We start from the raw sequence: 14,789 nt of genomic DNA on the forward strand, positions 1-14,789 counted from the left end.
CTACTGGGTTTGGGTTTCGTTTGCTGTTGCTTTTCAAATGTGTTGAGTTGCAATGTTAAGTCATTTATTTGTGTTGTTTCTGATTTTTTTGATGTAGGCACTTAGAGCTATAAACTTCCTTCTAAGGACCACTTTCAGCATGTCCCAAAGGTTTTGTTGTGTTGTATTGTCCTTTTCATTTAGTTCCAGGAGTATTTTTCTTTCTTAATTTCTCTTTTCACCCATTCATTGTTCAGGAGTATGTTGTTTAATCTGATGTGTTCATGTGGTGATTAGGGCTTCTTCCGGTGTTGATTGTATGCTTTATTGCACTGTGTTCTGATAGAATGCATGGAATTAGTTCAATCTTATTGTATTTGTTGAGGTTTGTTTTGTACCCCAGTATTTGGTCAATTTTGGAGAAGGTACCATGATGTCCTGAGTAGAAAGTATGTCCTTTGGTGCTTGGGTGGAATACTCAGTAGATGTCTGTTAAGTCCATTTGATATATGGATTTGTTTAATTCAGATGTCTGTCTGTTAACTCTCTGCCCTGTTGACTTATCTCATGGAGACAGTACGGTATTCTTGTCCCCTACTATTAATGAGTTGGGATTAATCTGGGTCTTAAAACCCTGTAGTACTGTTTTTATGAAGTTGGTTGCACCAGAGTTTGGTGAATACATGTTCATGTTTGTAATATCTTCTTGGTTTAGTGTTCCTTTGATCAGCATGAAGTGGCCACCTTTGTCTCTTCTGATTAGTTTTAGTTTAAAGTCTATTTTGTCAGATATTAGAATTGCAATGCCTGGTTTTTTCTTCATATGATTCGCTTGGTATATTTTATTCCATCCTTTCACCTTAAGGTAGTGCCTGTCCTTGAAAGTGAGATGAGTTTCTTACAGATAACAAAAGGATGGGTTTTGTTTCTTAATCCATTCAACTAGTCTGTATCTTTTGTCTGGGGAGTTCAGTCCATTGATATTTAAAGTTATTAATGAAAGATGTATATTGAAGATAATTTTTTCCATCCTTTCACTTTAAGATAGTGTCTGTTTTTGAAAGTGAAATGGGTTTCTTGTAGACAACAAAAAGATGGGTTTTGTTTCTTAACTCATTCACCTAGTCTATGTCTTTTGACTAGGGAGTTCAGTCAGTTAATATTTAAAGTTATTAATGAAAGATGAGTATTGAATCCCATCATTTTTATTTCCATTTACATTTGTGATGTAGCTGTACTTTTCCACATTTATACCTTCATTGGATTTCTTTCTGCAACTCCTTGGGTACGGTCATTCCTTTTGTCAGCTCTTTGTATTGCTTTCAGAACTCTCTGAAGGGCTGGAACTCACTTTGTAGATCAGAATGGCCTCAAACTCACAGAAATCTGCCTGCCTCTGCCACCCAAGTGCTGGGATTACAGGTGTGCACCACCACACCCAGCTCCTCTATTTCTCTTAACCTCTATTCTGTACTGAACTATAGAAATGACCCCTAAGGCCAGTTGTGGTGGTGTATGCCTTTAATTCCAGCACTCAGGAGGCAGAGGTAGGTGGATCTCTGTGAGTTCAAAGCTAGCCTGATCTACATAGTGAGTTCCAGGCCAGCTGGGGTTACAGGGAGACCCTGTCTCTAACACACACACACACACACACACACACACACACACACACACACAAATCCCTAAAACTACAGTTATTTTAACCTTATCCACACTCACTGGTGCTGTTTTCTGGCCTATATTCTTATCCATAAACTATACCCTCATCAATATCTTTTCTTCTCTTAAACATACATAGTAGATTTTTAATTTCATTAATCATTTTTCTAATTTCTATAAGTTCTAATTTGTTCTTTCTTGCAGTACTGACAGTTGAATCCAGGGCCTTGCACATACTAGGCAAGAGCTTTAAATTCTCAGGCCTATTTTGTTCTTTTCCAAATCAGTTAAGTCATTATTTTATATTCTTCTGGTTCATGCAGTTATTTTTTAAATAGCTATCCTTTTTAAAATATTTTATTTATTTATTTAAAATATTTTATTTATTATTTTTTATTTTCTGTGTATGAGTGTATTGCTTGCATGTGTGTGAGTTCACCCGTGTTATGAAATGCCATGGAGGTCAGAAGAGGGCTTCAGATTCCCCTTGCACTGGAGTTAAGGATGGTTTGTAGCTGCCATGTGGGTGCTGGGAATCGAACCTGGGTCCTCTGCAAGAGCAGTAAGTGCTCTTAACCACTGAGCCATCTATCCAACTCCTTATATTTTATTCATTATTTTTATTTTATGATAATGCGTGGATTGCCTGCACGTAGGTAAGTCCATCCATGTTGTGCAGTGCCCATGGAGAACAGAAGAGACTGTCGGATCCCCTGGAACTGGAGTTACAGACAGTTGTTAGCTGCCACGTGGGTGTTGGCATTCAAACCCGGGTCTTCTGCAAGAACCACTGAGCCATCTCTCCAGCCCTCATGATGTTATTTTGAAGCTTGCCTTTTATTTCTTTTACCCTTTCTTTTCCTTTTTGGTGCTGTGGATGGAACCCCAGACCTTATACATTCTAGGCAAGTGTTCTCCTACTGTGGGTGCTGAAAACTGAACCTGGGTTCTCTGCAAGAGCAGACAGTGCTCTTAACTACTGAACCATCTCTCCAGCCTCCTGGTGCTGCATTTTTAAACATTTATTTATTTTCATTTTATGTATATGACTGTTTTACCTGGTTGTATGTAAGTGCACTTCTGCATACAGTGCCCAGGGAGGTCAGAAGAGGGCATCAGACTTCCTGAAAGTGGAGTTACAGATGCTTATTAGCTACAATGTGGGTGTTGGGAACCAATCACAGTCACCTCCAACTACAGCCAGTGCTCATAACCGCTGAGCCATCTCTCCAACCCTAAGGGTGATTCATTTTTTTTTTAAAACATGTTTATTGTCTCTGAAAACTGAGATTTCTTTGAGTTCAAGGATCAAGATTCTTATCTCTAGAGATCTTATTTAACTTACCCAAGATGTCTTTGAGGATAACTAGACTTAGACTATCCTAAAGAAAATTCACCATTTGAAAACCTTAGAGTTAACTAGGTATGAAGGCAGCCTGCTAACTGATGATAGAGCTAGCTGGTGGTCACGATTTTTCAAAGTCAGGGTTTTTTTTTTTTTTTTTTCCTTCTCTTGTTCTGTATAAAACAAGGCAGTCTTATGGTCCTTTGGAGGCATGGGGCAAATTTATTTCTGGTTCACCCCTTTACCCAAGGGTGTTGCCTTTGGGAAGGGTAAATGGTTTCAGATTCTTATGCAGAGGATCTCATATTAACTTTCTCATCCTGGGAAAGACTTATGTAAAAACTGAATAATGGGGCTGGGGAGATGACTCAGTGGTTACAGGCACTTGCTCTTTTTATAAAGAACCAGAGTTTGATACTCAGCACTCACATTGGGTGGCTCACAACTGCCTATAACCACCTCTAGGGGATCTGGCACCTTCTGGCCTCCATGGGTGCCTGCACATACGTGTGCATACATACATGTGCACACATAAATGAAAAGAATTGGATTATATATATATATATAGTAAAGTGCTTGGCTTAGGAAGACTTAAGTAATCTACTATGCAGCCTTCAGTCCTCAGAAAATGAATACAAATGAGTCTCCTCATTACAGTAAGCTGCCAAAACTGATGCTCAACTTTGTCCCATTAGTGTGTCTTCGGGCAATTACAATATCAGTGCTCTTTATCTAGCTGACGTCTATAGCTTTTAATCTTCTCTTAGTATTCAGTGAACAGTATTTGCTTCCTGCCCCAATCTGTCCACAAGATCAGTTCTTTTATCATTTTACTAATGATCTCTAAATTCCTTCAGTGCTAACACCCTCAGTACTGAGATATGCAGAGATGTGATTTGTAATCTTGGACCCAGTTCCACTTGTTGTAGATTACTCAATATGGCAATTCACAGGACTAATTTACCTTAATTTTCTGAGGACTCAAAGCCTAGGTGACATATTGGCTAACATTTCTTGAAGGTGCCCTATGCTAAAAACTTTATTAAATATTTTACATATATTATTCTTCTTAATCCTGTCAGCATTTTTTTTTTAGTGTATTCCTGTTTGGCTTTTTGTTTTGATTTGTTTTGACATTTCATTTGTTAGCCTTAGCTTTTAATGACTGGTGCCATCTCCCGAGCCCTTGTTTTGTTTTAAGACAGGGTGTAATATAGCCCAGGCTGGCCTTGAACTTAGGGCAACCTTCCCGTCTTGCCTCTCTTAGGCTGGGTTTATTGACATGTGCCACCATACCTGGCCTTTTCCCTATTTTTAAAGTGAAGAAACTGAGGTTTGAAGTGATTAAATTACTTGGCATCAGATAGCTAGTAGATGAATGTCTGATTACAAAATATATTGTTCTTTGGGTGTGCATGTGTTTGTGGTGTTCATGTATGTGGAGGCCAGAGGTCCATGTCAGGTGCCTTCCTTGATCACTCTTTACCTCATCTTTTTGAGATAGGGTCTCTCATTGAACTTGGAGCTCATTGATTGGCTAGACTGGCTCATTAACAAGTCCAGGGATACTTATGTCTCTGCCCCTTCTGTAGGGCTGGGGATACATATGAATGTTACAGCCAGGATTTTTCCTTAATAGGTCAGTGCTAATGTGTACATCAAATTATAATAGAAAGACAAAGCAAGATGCAGCATCTCTCATTCTTAAACAACACACTGTTACAGTAAACAGAATTTATGTCCCACCATCAAGTGTGGTTCACCCATTAGTTCACTTTGTGATGGATCATTAAGAATATCTTGGGAACCGGAGAGATGGCTCAGTGGTTAAGGGCTCTGGCTTCTCTTATAGAGAACCTGTGTTTGGTTCCCAGCACCCACATGGCATCTAATAATTGTCCTTAACTCCAGTTCCAGGGGATTCAGTGTCCTCTTCTGACCCCTGTGAGTTTGCATGCATGCGGTGCACTTACATGCATGCAAACCACACACATAAAATAAAAACAAATATCTTAAAATCCAATGGTCTCATTTCGCCTCAAAATATCCAATGAAAGGTTTGAGCTTGAAAGCAATGGAAGATGCTGAATCTGCTGTAGTGCTTTAAATTCCATCTGTGATTTCAGTGGAGCAAATAGATCCTGGATGTTTCTCAGTGTGGAGAAACACATGTTATCTTGGATGAACTGGAATTTTTTTTTCTGGTAATTCAGGGGGTTAACTGGGCAGAAGTTAATTTTTACACAAGATAACATTTTCTAAAGATTATGAGATTCAAAAGGACACTTTCTGGAATACTGTCTTTTACTGGTGATCCAGTCAGCTGGTACTCAACCTCAGCCCACTATGTGAATGGTGGCTGAATTTTGTCAGGGGTTTTGGGGATCTGCACTCAGGTCCTCGTACTTGCATGGGAGGTACTTTGCCAACTGAGCCATTTTCCCAGTCCCAGAACATTCATTCTTTACTCTGGTACTAGTTTACTAGATCTACTGCAACAAAGTACCACAAAGTAGATAGCTTCAAACGAACAAAAATTTATTTTCCTTCCTGGTATGGTGGTGCATTCTGGTAACCTCAGCATTTGTGAGGCAGTGGCAGGAGGATTACCTTAACTTTGAGACCAGCCTGGTTCTACACACTGAATTCCAGGTCAGCCTGGGCTATAAACTGGGACCCAGACTCAAAAGTTAAAAAAAAAAATACAGGGCTGGAGAGAGGGCCCAGTGGTGAAGAACTGGCTGATCTTGCAGAGGACTTAGGTTCAGTTCCCAGCACCCACATGGAGGCTCACTACTATCCAGTAACTCTAGTTCTAGGAAGTCGGATGCCTTCTTTTGGCCTCTGTGAGCATTGCATGCTCAAGTGCACTTAACACACATGCATACAAAGCACTCATACACATAAAAACAAACAAAAAATATATGTATAAAAGCTGAACAAACTAGTACATGCCAAATGTAATCCCAACATAAAAGGTGGCAGTAGAGAATCAGGCATTCAAGGACATCCTCAGTTACATGGGCTACATGAGACCATGTCTCCAGAGAAAAAAGGAAATATACTCTCTTAGTTCAGGAAGGTCAGAGGACTGACATTAAGGTTTTCTCCAGGGGCTCCAAGGGAGCTTCTACATAAAGTTTCTCTCCTGACTTCTACCAGTGACTGACAGTCCTTGGCCTTTCTTGGCTTGTAGCTACAGTTCTCCAATCTTTGCTTCTGTGCCATCTGGAATTTTCTGTTTTTTCCTCCTAACCCATGTATTCATTGTTTTGGTCTTTTAGAAACAAGGTCTCCCCGTGTGCTGGATAGCTTTAGTGTCAATTTGACACACCTGGGTTGAGGGAGCCTCAATCAGGGAATTTCCTCTATTGGACTGGCCTGTGGCCATGTCTGAAGGGCATCTTCTTGATGAGTGATTTGGGAGGGCCCAGCGCACTGTGGGTGGTGCCACCCCTGGACGGGTGGGCCTGTGTTGCATAAGAAAGCAGGCTGAGCAGGGGCCAGGGGAGCAAGCCTATAAGCAGCGTTCCTCCATGGCCGTTGCTCCAGCTCCTGCCTCCAGGTTCCTGCCCTGAGTTCCTACCTTGGGCTCCCTGATGAACTGTGACCGGAGATGTAAGCCAAATAAACCCTTTCCTCCCCAAGTTGGTATTGTTAGGGTTCCAAAGAGCAGCAGTTTCCCCCGTCCCCAACAGGGACCTCACCTGGGAGATGTAAGACAAATAAACCCTTTCCTCCCCAAGTTGGTACTGGTCAGAGTGTTTTGTCACAGCAATGAAGAACAAACTAAGACACCCTGTAACTCAGACTTGTCACAACTCACAGAGCTTTCCAGTGCTGGGATTAAAGGCGAGCACCACCATACCCAGCAAATCCATGGATTCTTAAACTGTGGGTCATGTAATTGAATATGAGGGGGGGTCACAAAAAATTGATAACAGTACAAAGTTTCTTTTATTTTCCAGACAGGGTCTCACTATGTAGCCTTGGAAGACTTGGAGCAGGCTGGCAATAAACTCATAGAGAGCCACCTCCCTCTGCCTTCCAAGTTCAAGGATACTTTTGGTTACATGGTAAGTTTCAGGCTATCCTAGGCTGCAAAATGAGAGCTCGTCTCAAAAATTTTTAAAAAATGCCGTATCTTAACCCATTATGATTATATTAAGGCCTACCATCATGGTCTAATTTTAACTGCAGAGATCCAGCGATCACAGATTTGGGGGATTTGGACTTTTGGGGTTTTACTTTTTTAGGGGACACATCTAACCCTAAATAACATTTATTGCAAAACTTCCCCCAAATCTCCATGGTAGTTTTTCACTTAATTTTTTTCACTTACCTTAAGCATTCTTACCATAAGGAACAATTACGTGTGTTCTGTCTTCTGAAGTCCTTCAATGAACAATGCTTTTCAATGTGTGGTCCTGGCCCAGGAGAACTGGCATCATCTAAGAATTCGGTAGACATGAAGAATCTCAATCTTCATCCCAGCTAGTGAATCATAATCTGTATTTCAGCAAGATTCCTAGGTAATCTTAACATTGTATGAATGTTAAAGTTTAAGAAGTACTAATCAGCTGGGCATGGTGGTGCATGCCTTTAATCCCAGCACTTGGGAGACAGAGGCAGGTGGATCTCTGTGAGATCTTGGCCAGCCTGGTCTACATAGTGAGTTCCAGGCCACCTGAAGATACAGGGAGACCTTGTCTCAACCCCCCCTCCCCACTTCTTTATGGCTACTAAGAAGTAAATTGGGGAACACACTGTAGGAATTTTTTGAGACAGGATCTCATGTAGCCCAGACTTCCCGGACCTTTTGACAATTAATCTGCCTCACCTGGCTTGTTAAATTCATTTTTGGTCTGTTGATGCTTATAAGGTATTTGTAATTATGTCTTCATTATGGAAAATTTGGAAAGTATAAAAAAGTCTTAAAAGAAAAGAAAAGAAACCCAAGAAAATTACTGACTATAATTCTACCATCTTCAATTACTGCTGTTAATACTGTGAAATATTGGACATTTTCTTGCTAGCAGATAAAGGTCAAACCGCATGTGCGTGGTGTATGCATTTACACATGTGGTGGACAGAGGATGATGCCAGGTGCCCTTCTCATTTGTTCACCAACTTCTTTTTTGAGACACGGTCTGCCACTGAAAATGAAGCTCATTAATTCAGCCAGGAAGCCGCAGGGATCTTTTCGTCTTTGTCTTTCCAGCACTGGAATTACAGATATATGCTACTACACCCAGATTTTTACATGGGTACTGAGAATGGAACTCAGGTTCTTGTGCTTGTGAGACACATTTTACTGATAGCCATTGCTCCAGCTCCCATTTTTGGTTTTTGTTATTTTGAGACAGGATCTAATGTAGCTTGGGATATACTGAAACTTGCTCTGCAGGTAAGGATGGCTTTGAACTCCTGATCCTCCTGTCTCTACCTCTTGAGTGCTTGAGACCACTACTTGGACATGGCAGAAAAGCCAAACTCTTTTTAAAAAAATATTTATTTTATTTACTTTTTGTGTACGAGTATATTGCCTGCATGTGTGTAAGAGCACTCATGTTGTGCATTGCCTACGGAGGTCAGAAGAGGGTGTCAGATCCCCTCGAACTGGTGTTCTCAATAGTTGTTAGCTGTCATGTGGGTGCTGGGTTTCAAACCTGGATCTTCTGCAAGAACAGCCAGTGTTCTTAACCATGGAGACATCTCTCCAACCCCAAGGCCAAACTCTTAATGTGCTTAAACTTTATATACTGATGACTCTTTTTGAAACAGGCTTTTGTTCTAGCTCAGGCTGTTCTGGAATTCAGTATGTTGCCCAGACTGGTCTTAAACTGGACACAGTTCTCTTCCTTTAGCTTCTCATGTGTTGGTATTATAAGGCATGAGCCACTGTGCCTGTCTCTGCTGATGATATTTTAGTACTCAATTTTTATTACTTCATGCTCTTATGTGATTAAAACCCAGGAAGGACACATACTTCTGAATTTTAAAGCTTTAAAATGCCATTCCTCTATAACAACTACTTGGTACTTACAGAACTGACTGGCACTTTCATTATTAGACCAAATGCTCAAGGTGGCAGTTTGAATCCTAGAAAATTACATTTACTCTTCAGTATGCTTAATTTATGGCTCATTTTGTATTTTTTCGTTTCCCAGTTTCAAATCTTAAACTTCCTTTTTTTTCCTTTTTTACAGTCTGAATTAAAAAATTATACTTTGTACCCCTTCAACCATGTTGATATTACCATTACATATCACCGAGAAAGTGACACAAATTGGAATTTTGCAAGATTGGTTAGTTCCACAATTGAACCCAAAAGGTAATTATAGAGTTTTGTTTTTAATTAGTGCTAATGATTTTAAAATTGATTTAAAATTTAGAGATTCTTAACTTGAGCTCTTACTTTCAGGATGTGTGTGTGTGTGTGTGTGTGTGATGTAATCTTACATAATGTCTTTTGAAACATTAGTTTTGCTTCTTGCTTCCTCTAGTGTCTGAGTGCCACACAATGCGAGGAAGAATTAAGAGTAAGAGAACATTCTGAGTATTCATTTAGTTGCTGCCTTATGACAAAGGGGTTGCATTTGGATTTTTGTTTGTTTGTTTGTTTGTTGTTTGTCTCACCCATGTTTCTGCGTTTGAGGATAGAACCGGCAGACGAGAAGCTGCCAGCACCAAAGACATGAAGCCGGGAATAGATTTGTTTTTCTTGAAAGGCAGGTCTAGTGTCAGTAGATTCTGTTTAGGAAAGTATCAGGTGACTATAAGAATCTGCTAATGATTAAAGCCATCTTAAAAGCTGGTAAACAGCCTGAAGAATTAATGAGTACTTTAATCCCTAGACAGAGGTAGGTAGAACCTAGATGACCCAACTTATAAAGAGATTGCACAATTAGGATTTACCATTGCATCTAGGCCCTAGTACTTGCCTGATGAATTGTAAAGAGCAATTCTGCTTGAGTAGGAGATTGTACAAGAAACCTTTAAAGTTGCAACTATAAGGTTCTTTAAAATATTGGATACTATTAATTCTGTTTTATTAAGGGAGTTAAAAAGGGGAATATGTCACACAATGTAGAGACTCATGATCCATTGTGGCCACAATAGTGCACAACCTAGAATACTTTGAGGGAGAAAAATTTCCCTAGTAAAAGTGACAGATTAAAAGAGCAGGTGTGCTGCCCAGTGTGGTGGTGCACAGTTTTCATCTCAATGCAGAGATCATAAGGATGCTTATAAAACATATGTATATCTCCTTTATCAAACACACACCAAGCCTACACAATTATCTGGATAATTCAGTGACATGAGAAGTAATAGGCATAGTTCTTGTGTTTCAATGATGATGATCTGTTATCCAACCTCCCTCATTATTCCCTCATAGCCTCTAGCCATCACCATCATACTTTATGGTTTTTTTTTTTTTTGAGACAAGGTCTTGTGTAGTCAAGGTGTAGCTGAATATGGCCTTGAAAGCGTGATCATCTTGCCTCTGCCCCCCCTCCACGTGCTGGGATTACACACTTGTGCCATCAAGACATGCTTTTTGCTGGTTCTTCTTTTATATAAATTTGTCAGTTTTTTGGTCTTTTTGAGACAGGGTCCCAACTGGCCTGGAACCCACTATGCAGACTAGGATGGTCTTGAACACACAGAGATCCACCTGCCTCTGCCTCCCAAGTGCTGGGATTAAAGGCATGCATCACTATGCCCAAATTTATCACTTTAAATTTAATTTTTAAGGTTAGAATGCAAAGTAATGGATTTCATCATAGTATCTAGACAGATATATTGTCATATTTTGTTCTCATTCACCCCTCCCCGACTGGCTCCCTCCCAGCTGGCTCCCTCCCTTCCTCCAGTTAGTCCTCTCTTCTGCTTTCCTATTATCCCATTTCCCACCTTCCTAAAAGGTCTCTTCCTCTCCTCTCATGATCCCGTTCTAGTTTCATAAACTACAGACATACACTAATATACACACATACATATTTTTAATTTTAAATATGTGTTCCTCCTGTGACAGAAAACATAGTATTTGTCTTTCTGAGTCTGGTTTATTTCACTTAACATATGATTTCCAGCTGTTTCTATTTCCTTTCATATGCCATGGTTTTATTTTTCTTTATGATTACATCAAATTCCATTGTGTATATTTACCATTGTTTAATCCATTCATCTGTTAATTGACATCTAGATTAGTTCTATGTCCTGGTTATAGTGAGTCATGCACAACAGACAAATGCATGAAATTATCTCTATGGTACACTGACTTAGAGTCCTTTGCAAACACACCTAAGAAAGCTAAGGCTAGGTCATACAGTAGCTCTATTCTGATTTTTTTAAGGAATTGTCACATTCATTTCTATTGTGGCTGCACAAGTTTACATTTGTACCAGCACAAAGTAAAATGTTCCACTTTCCCGAATCTCCTTGCCAGCATTTGTTGTCATTTGTTTCTTGATAACCGTTATGTCTTACTCTGTAGTCTAAGCTAGCCTGGAACTTACTATGGAGACCAGGCTGGCCTCAAATGCATAGCAATCACCTGCTTCTGCCTCCTGAGTGCTGGAATTAAAGGTATGTTCCACCATGGCAAGCTTCAGTCAACTTTAAGATGAGCTATCTTAACTTTCATATATGAGTATAAATGTGGTATTTATTTTTCCATGGCTGGCCTATTAATATAATTTTCCCAACTTTCATCCATTGTTCTTCAAATGACAGGGTTTCGTCCTTTTCATTGCTGAATAATATACCATTATGTATATGTGTGACATTTTCTGAATCTCATAATGGACATACCAGTTGATTCTTATGACTTGTGCTTCAGTAAGCATTGGAGTATAGGTGTCTCTGGTATACAGACTTCATTTCCCTTGAATATATACCCAGAAGTTGAGTAGTTGAATCATATAGGAATCTCGATGTGTTTTTCCATAATGGACGCATCAATTTACATTGCCATTAGTAGTGTGTGTTAGTAGTGTCTTTCCTTGCTAAGCATGCTACTTTATACATAGCCCTCACATATCTGGGTGCTTGTAAATATGATTTCTTCTTCAAGTACTTAATATTCTAGCCCTATAGTTAATATTACAAGATAGTATATAGAAGAGGGATGAGATGAAAGAAGAAAAAAGTCACTTGTGGTAGAATGCATTTTCTTTCTATTCACAGGCAAAGGAATGTTCTTAAGTATGAAATTCTAGGCGGTATATGGAGTCCAATTTCAGGGTTGGGAACATTTAGAAATGAAAGTATTTTAAATTATAAAGAAGTATAGCTGAGTATGGTAGTGCCTTTGTGTAATCACAGTACTCCGAGTTAAACTGTGAGGCATGAGGATGGTGGGTTTTAAATGAACAACATAATGGAAAGCCTATTTCATTTTTTTTTGTCTTTTTGAGACAGGGTCTCCCTTGTAGCCCCAGGTGGCCTGAAACTCACTATGTAGACCAGACTGGCCTCAGTTCCACAGAGATCTGCCTGCCTCTGCCTTGTGAGTGCTGGGATTGAAGGCATGCACCACCACACCTGGCTTGGAAAGCCTATTTTTTCCAGCCTGCTGTTGCATATCTGAATAGCCATGAACTGGAAAATTTTCATCCATTTTATGTCAAAATTCCCTTCCTGATTTTCTCTTTTATTAGCTATAAACATTCAGATGAAAATGACCTGACTTGCAGTGGACCGCCTATGGAAATTCCTGAGGAAGATACAAATACCTTAAATGTGATCTACACATACTCTGTCAAATTTGAGGCAAGTATTCTATGCTATCATATTAATTTGTTATTAATCAGGTATATAAATATATATTTCATATTAAAGCTGAAACTTTCATCAATTTAATGTTGTAGGACTGGGGTTGTATTCCAGTGATGAAGTGGTTGTCTAGCATGCATGAGGCCCTGGGTTCCTTCTTTAGCAACACACACACACACACACACACACACACACACACACACACACACACTAAAAACGCAGTTTATATTCCAGAAATGAGATAAATTTTTTGTGTAAGAACAATTCAGTGGAGAGTCACAAAAGGTGTTGCTGTATTAACTCCACTACATTTCAAAGGCTGCCAGGTACTTTCCTTTCCCTTCCTTTCTATTGAGGTACATGGGACATCAGAGATGCATTCCCTTGGATTGGCAGGCTAGTTTGATTGTGCAAGTGGGACCTTAAAGAAAGACTGGTTCATGAAAGAGTCATGCTCTAGTGTAGTGAGTAGAATGCAAATATTGGAACCAGAACACCTGTTGAAACTGAGGCTTTACCATTTACTAACTGTGATCTTGGGTAAGTCACATGATCTTAGCTTCTCATCATTTTTCTTTTGAGACATGGTTCCATATAGTCCAGTCTGGCCTTGAACTTCTGATCCTCCTGGCCTCACCTCTCAAGTGCTAGGATTACAGGTGTGTACCACTATGCCTATTACTTCTCATGTCATTGAATTATCCTTTTCAGAATATATAAAAGAGCAGATAATTGTGTAGGCTTGGTGTGTGTTTGATAAAGGAGATATAGATATGTTTTGTAAGCATCCTTATGAATATTCTGATGTTGCTGTTTTACAGAGACTTTTGTTAGCTTTTTGTGTCTTTTTGAGCTCCTTGTAGCCCCAGCTGACCTGGAACTCACTGTGCAGACTAGGCTGGCCTTTAACTCACAGAGATGCACCTGCCCCTGCTTCCTGGGTGCTGGGATTAAAGGTGCATGCCACCATGCCTGGTGCCCAGGTGTGTACTTTATACTTAGTGCTTATCTCACTTGTGGCACTTGAAAATCAACTCACCCTATGTGCTTAGTGGCTGCTCCATTGGTCCACATCTACATGTGGACCTGCACGTGTATAGTACCTGTCCCTTTGACATGTGCTTCAATATGTTTTCCCCACCTTTCCTGCCTCTCCTAGTATGGAAAATTTCACCATGTCCTATGACATAGGTTGATTCTGGATCCTATACTGGGTGAAATGCGAGGTCTGTGGAAGTAGTCCATGTGCCTTTGGTGTATAGACATCCAGGAGATGGGCTGGGAGGGTAGGTGTAATCCTAAGAAGAGGATGGCACAGGACATGAACAGCAAGCCATTCTGTGCACATACTGAGCAGCTTATAGAGAGGTCAGTGGTATGCAGAAGCTATGTGCCTTTAGCCACCTGGGTCACAGATTCTGTCCTCCTGTAACTGCTTCCACCGCAACCTTAATGTAGCTATCTGCAAACTACTTCCTGAACTCAAAGAGTTTATGGACTTTGGATGAGCTGGTGAGTTTCTGGCCCTCATCAAGCAAATGTTAGCTACAGAGAAGTTCAGAGGCAACATAATAATATTTAGTTTTTAAGGTTTTATTTTGCCTTTGGTTTCAGAGATGGGTATGGGAGTTGTTGAGACAGAGTCTCACTTTCTGTAGGATGGGTTGGCCTGGAACTCACTATGCAGCCCACTCTGGCTTCCAGCATGAAGCTTGGAGAAAGAAGTGGGAGGGAGTATGAGAAAGTCAGTGGGGAGGCTGTGGGGGTGGATCTGATCAAAATACAATTTATATATGTATGAAATTCTCAAATAATTAAATATCCTAGCCAAATACAAGCATCCTTTGCTGTTTTCATAAAATCAGATAAAGTTGCTTTTACTTCATTCTAATAATATTAACTTGAGCTGTGTATTTTACCTGTGTAAGCTTTGTTTGTGAGCTGGCCTGGGACACTATGTACATTTATAGCATTGGGACTTTCTTTCTTTCTTTCTTTCTTTCTTTCTTTCTTTCTTTCTTTCTTT

The 14,789-nt window shown here is 39.9% G+C and overlaps 1 protein-coding gene and 1 pseudogene across 1 annotated transcript in view; one reads left to right on the forward strand and one right to left on the reverse strand.

Moving 5' to 3' along the window:
- LOC103740156 (transmembrane 9 superfamily member 2-like) overlaps positions 1–14,789 on the forward strand; it is a 134,973-nt gene that overhangs the window by 39,786 nt on the left and 80,398 nt on the right. The window contains exons 6-7 of the mRNA XM_008840713.1: positions 9,193–9,317; positions 12,649–12,760. Of these exons, the coding sequence (XP_008838935.1) occupies positions 9,193–9,317; positions 12,649–12,760 (237 nt within the window). The remainder of the gene's footprint in view (positions 1–9,192; positions 9,318–12,648; positions 12,761–14,789) is intronic.
- On the reverse strand, positions 9,623–9,714 carry LOC115071655 (annotated as a pseudogene).

This window comes from Nannospalax galili, unplaced genomic scaffold (genome assembly GCF_000622305.1).
Source record: "Nannospalax galili isolate Female #2095 unplaced genomic scaffold, S.galili_v1.0 scaffold901, whole genome shotgun sequence".
NCBI lineage: Eukaryota > Metazoa > Chordata > Mammalia > Rodentia > Spalacidae > Nannospalax > Nannospalax galili.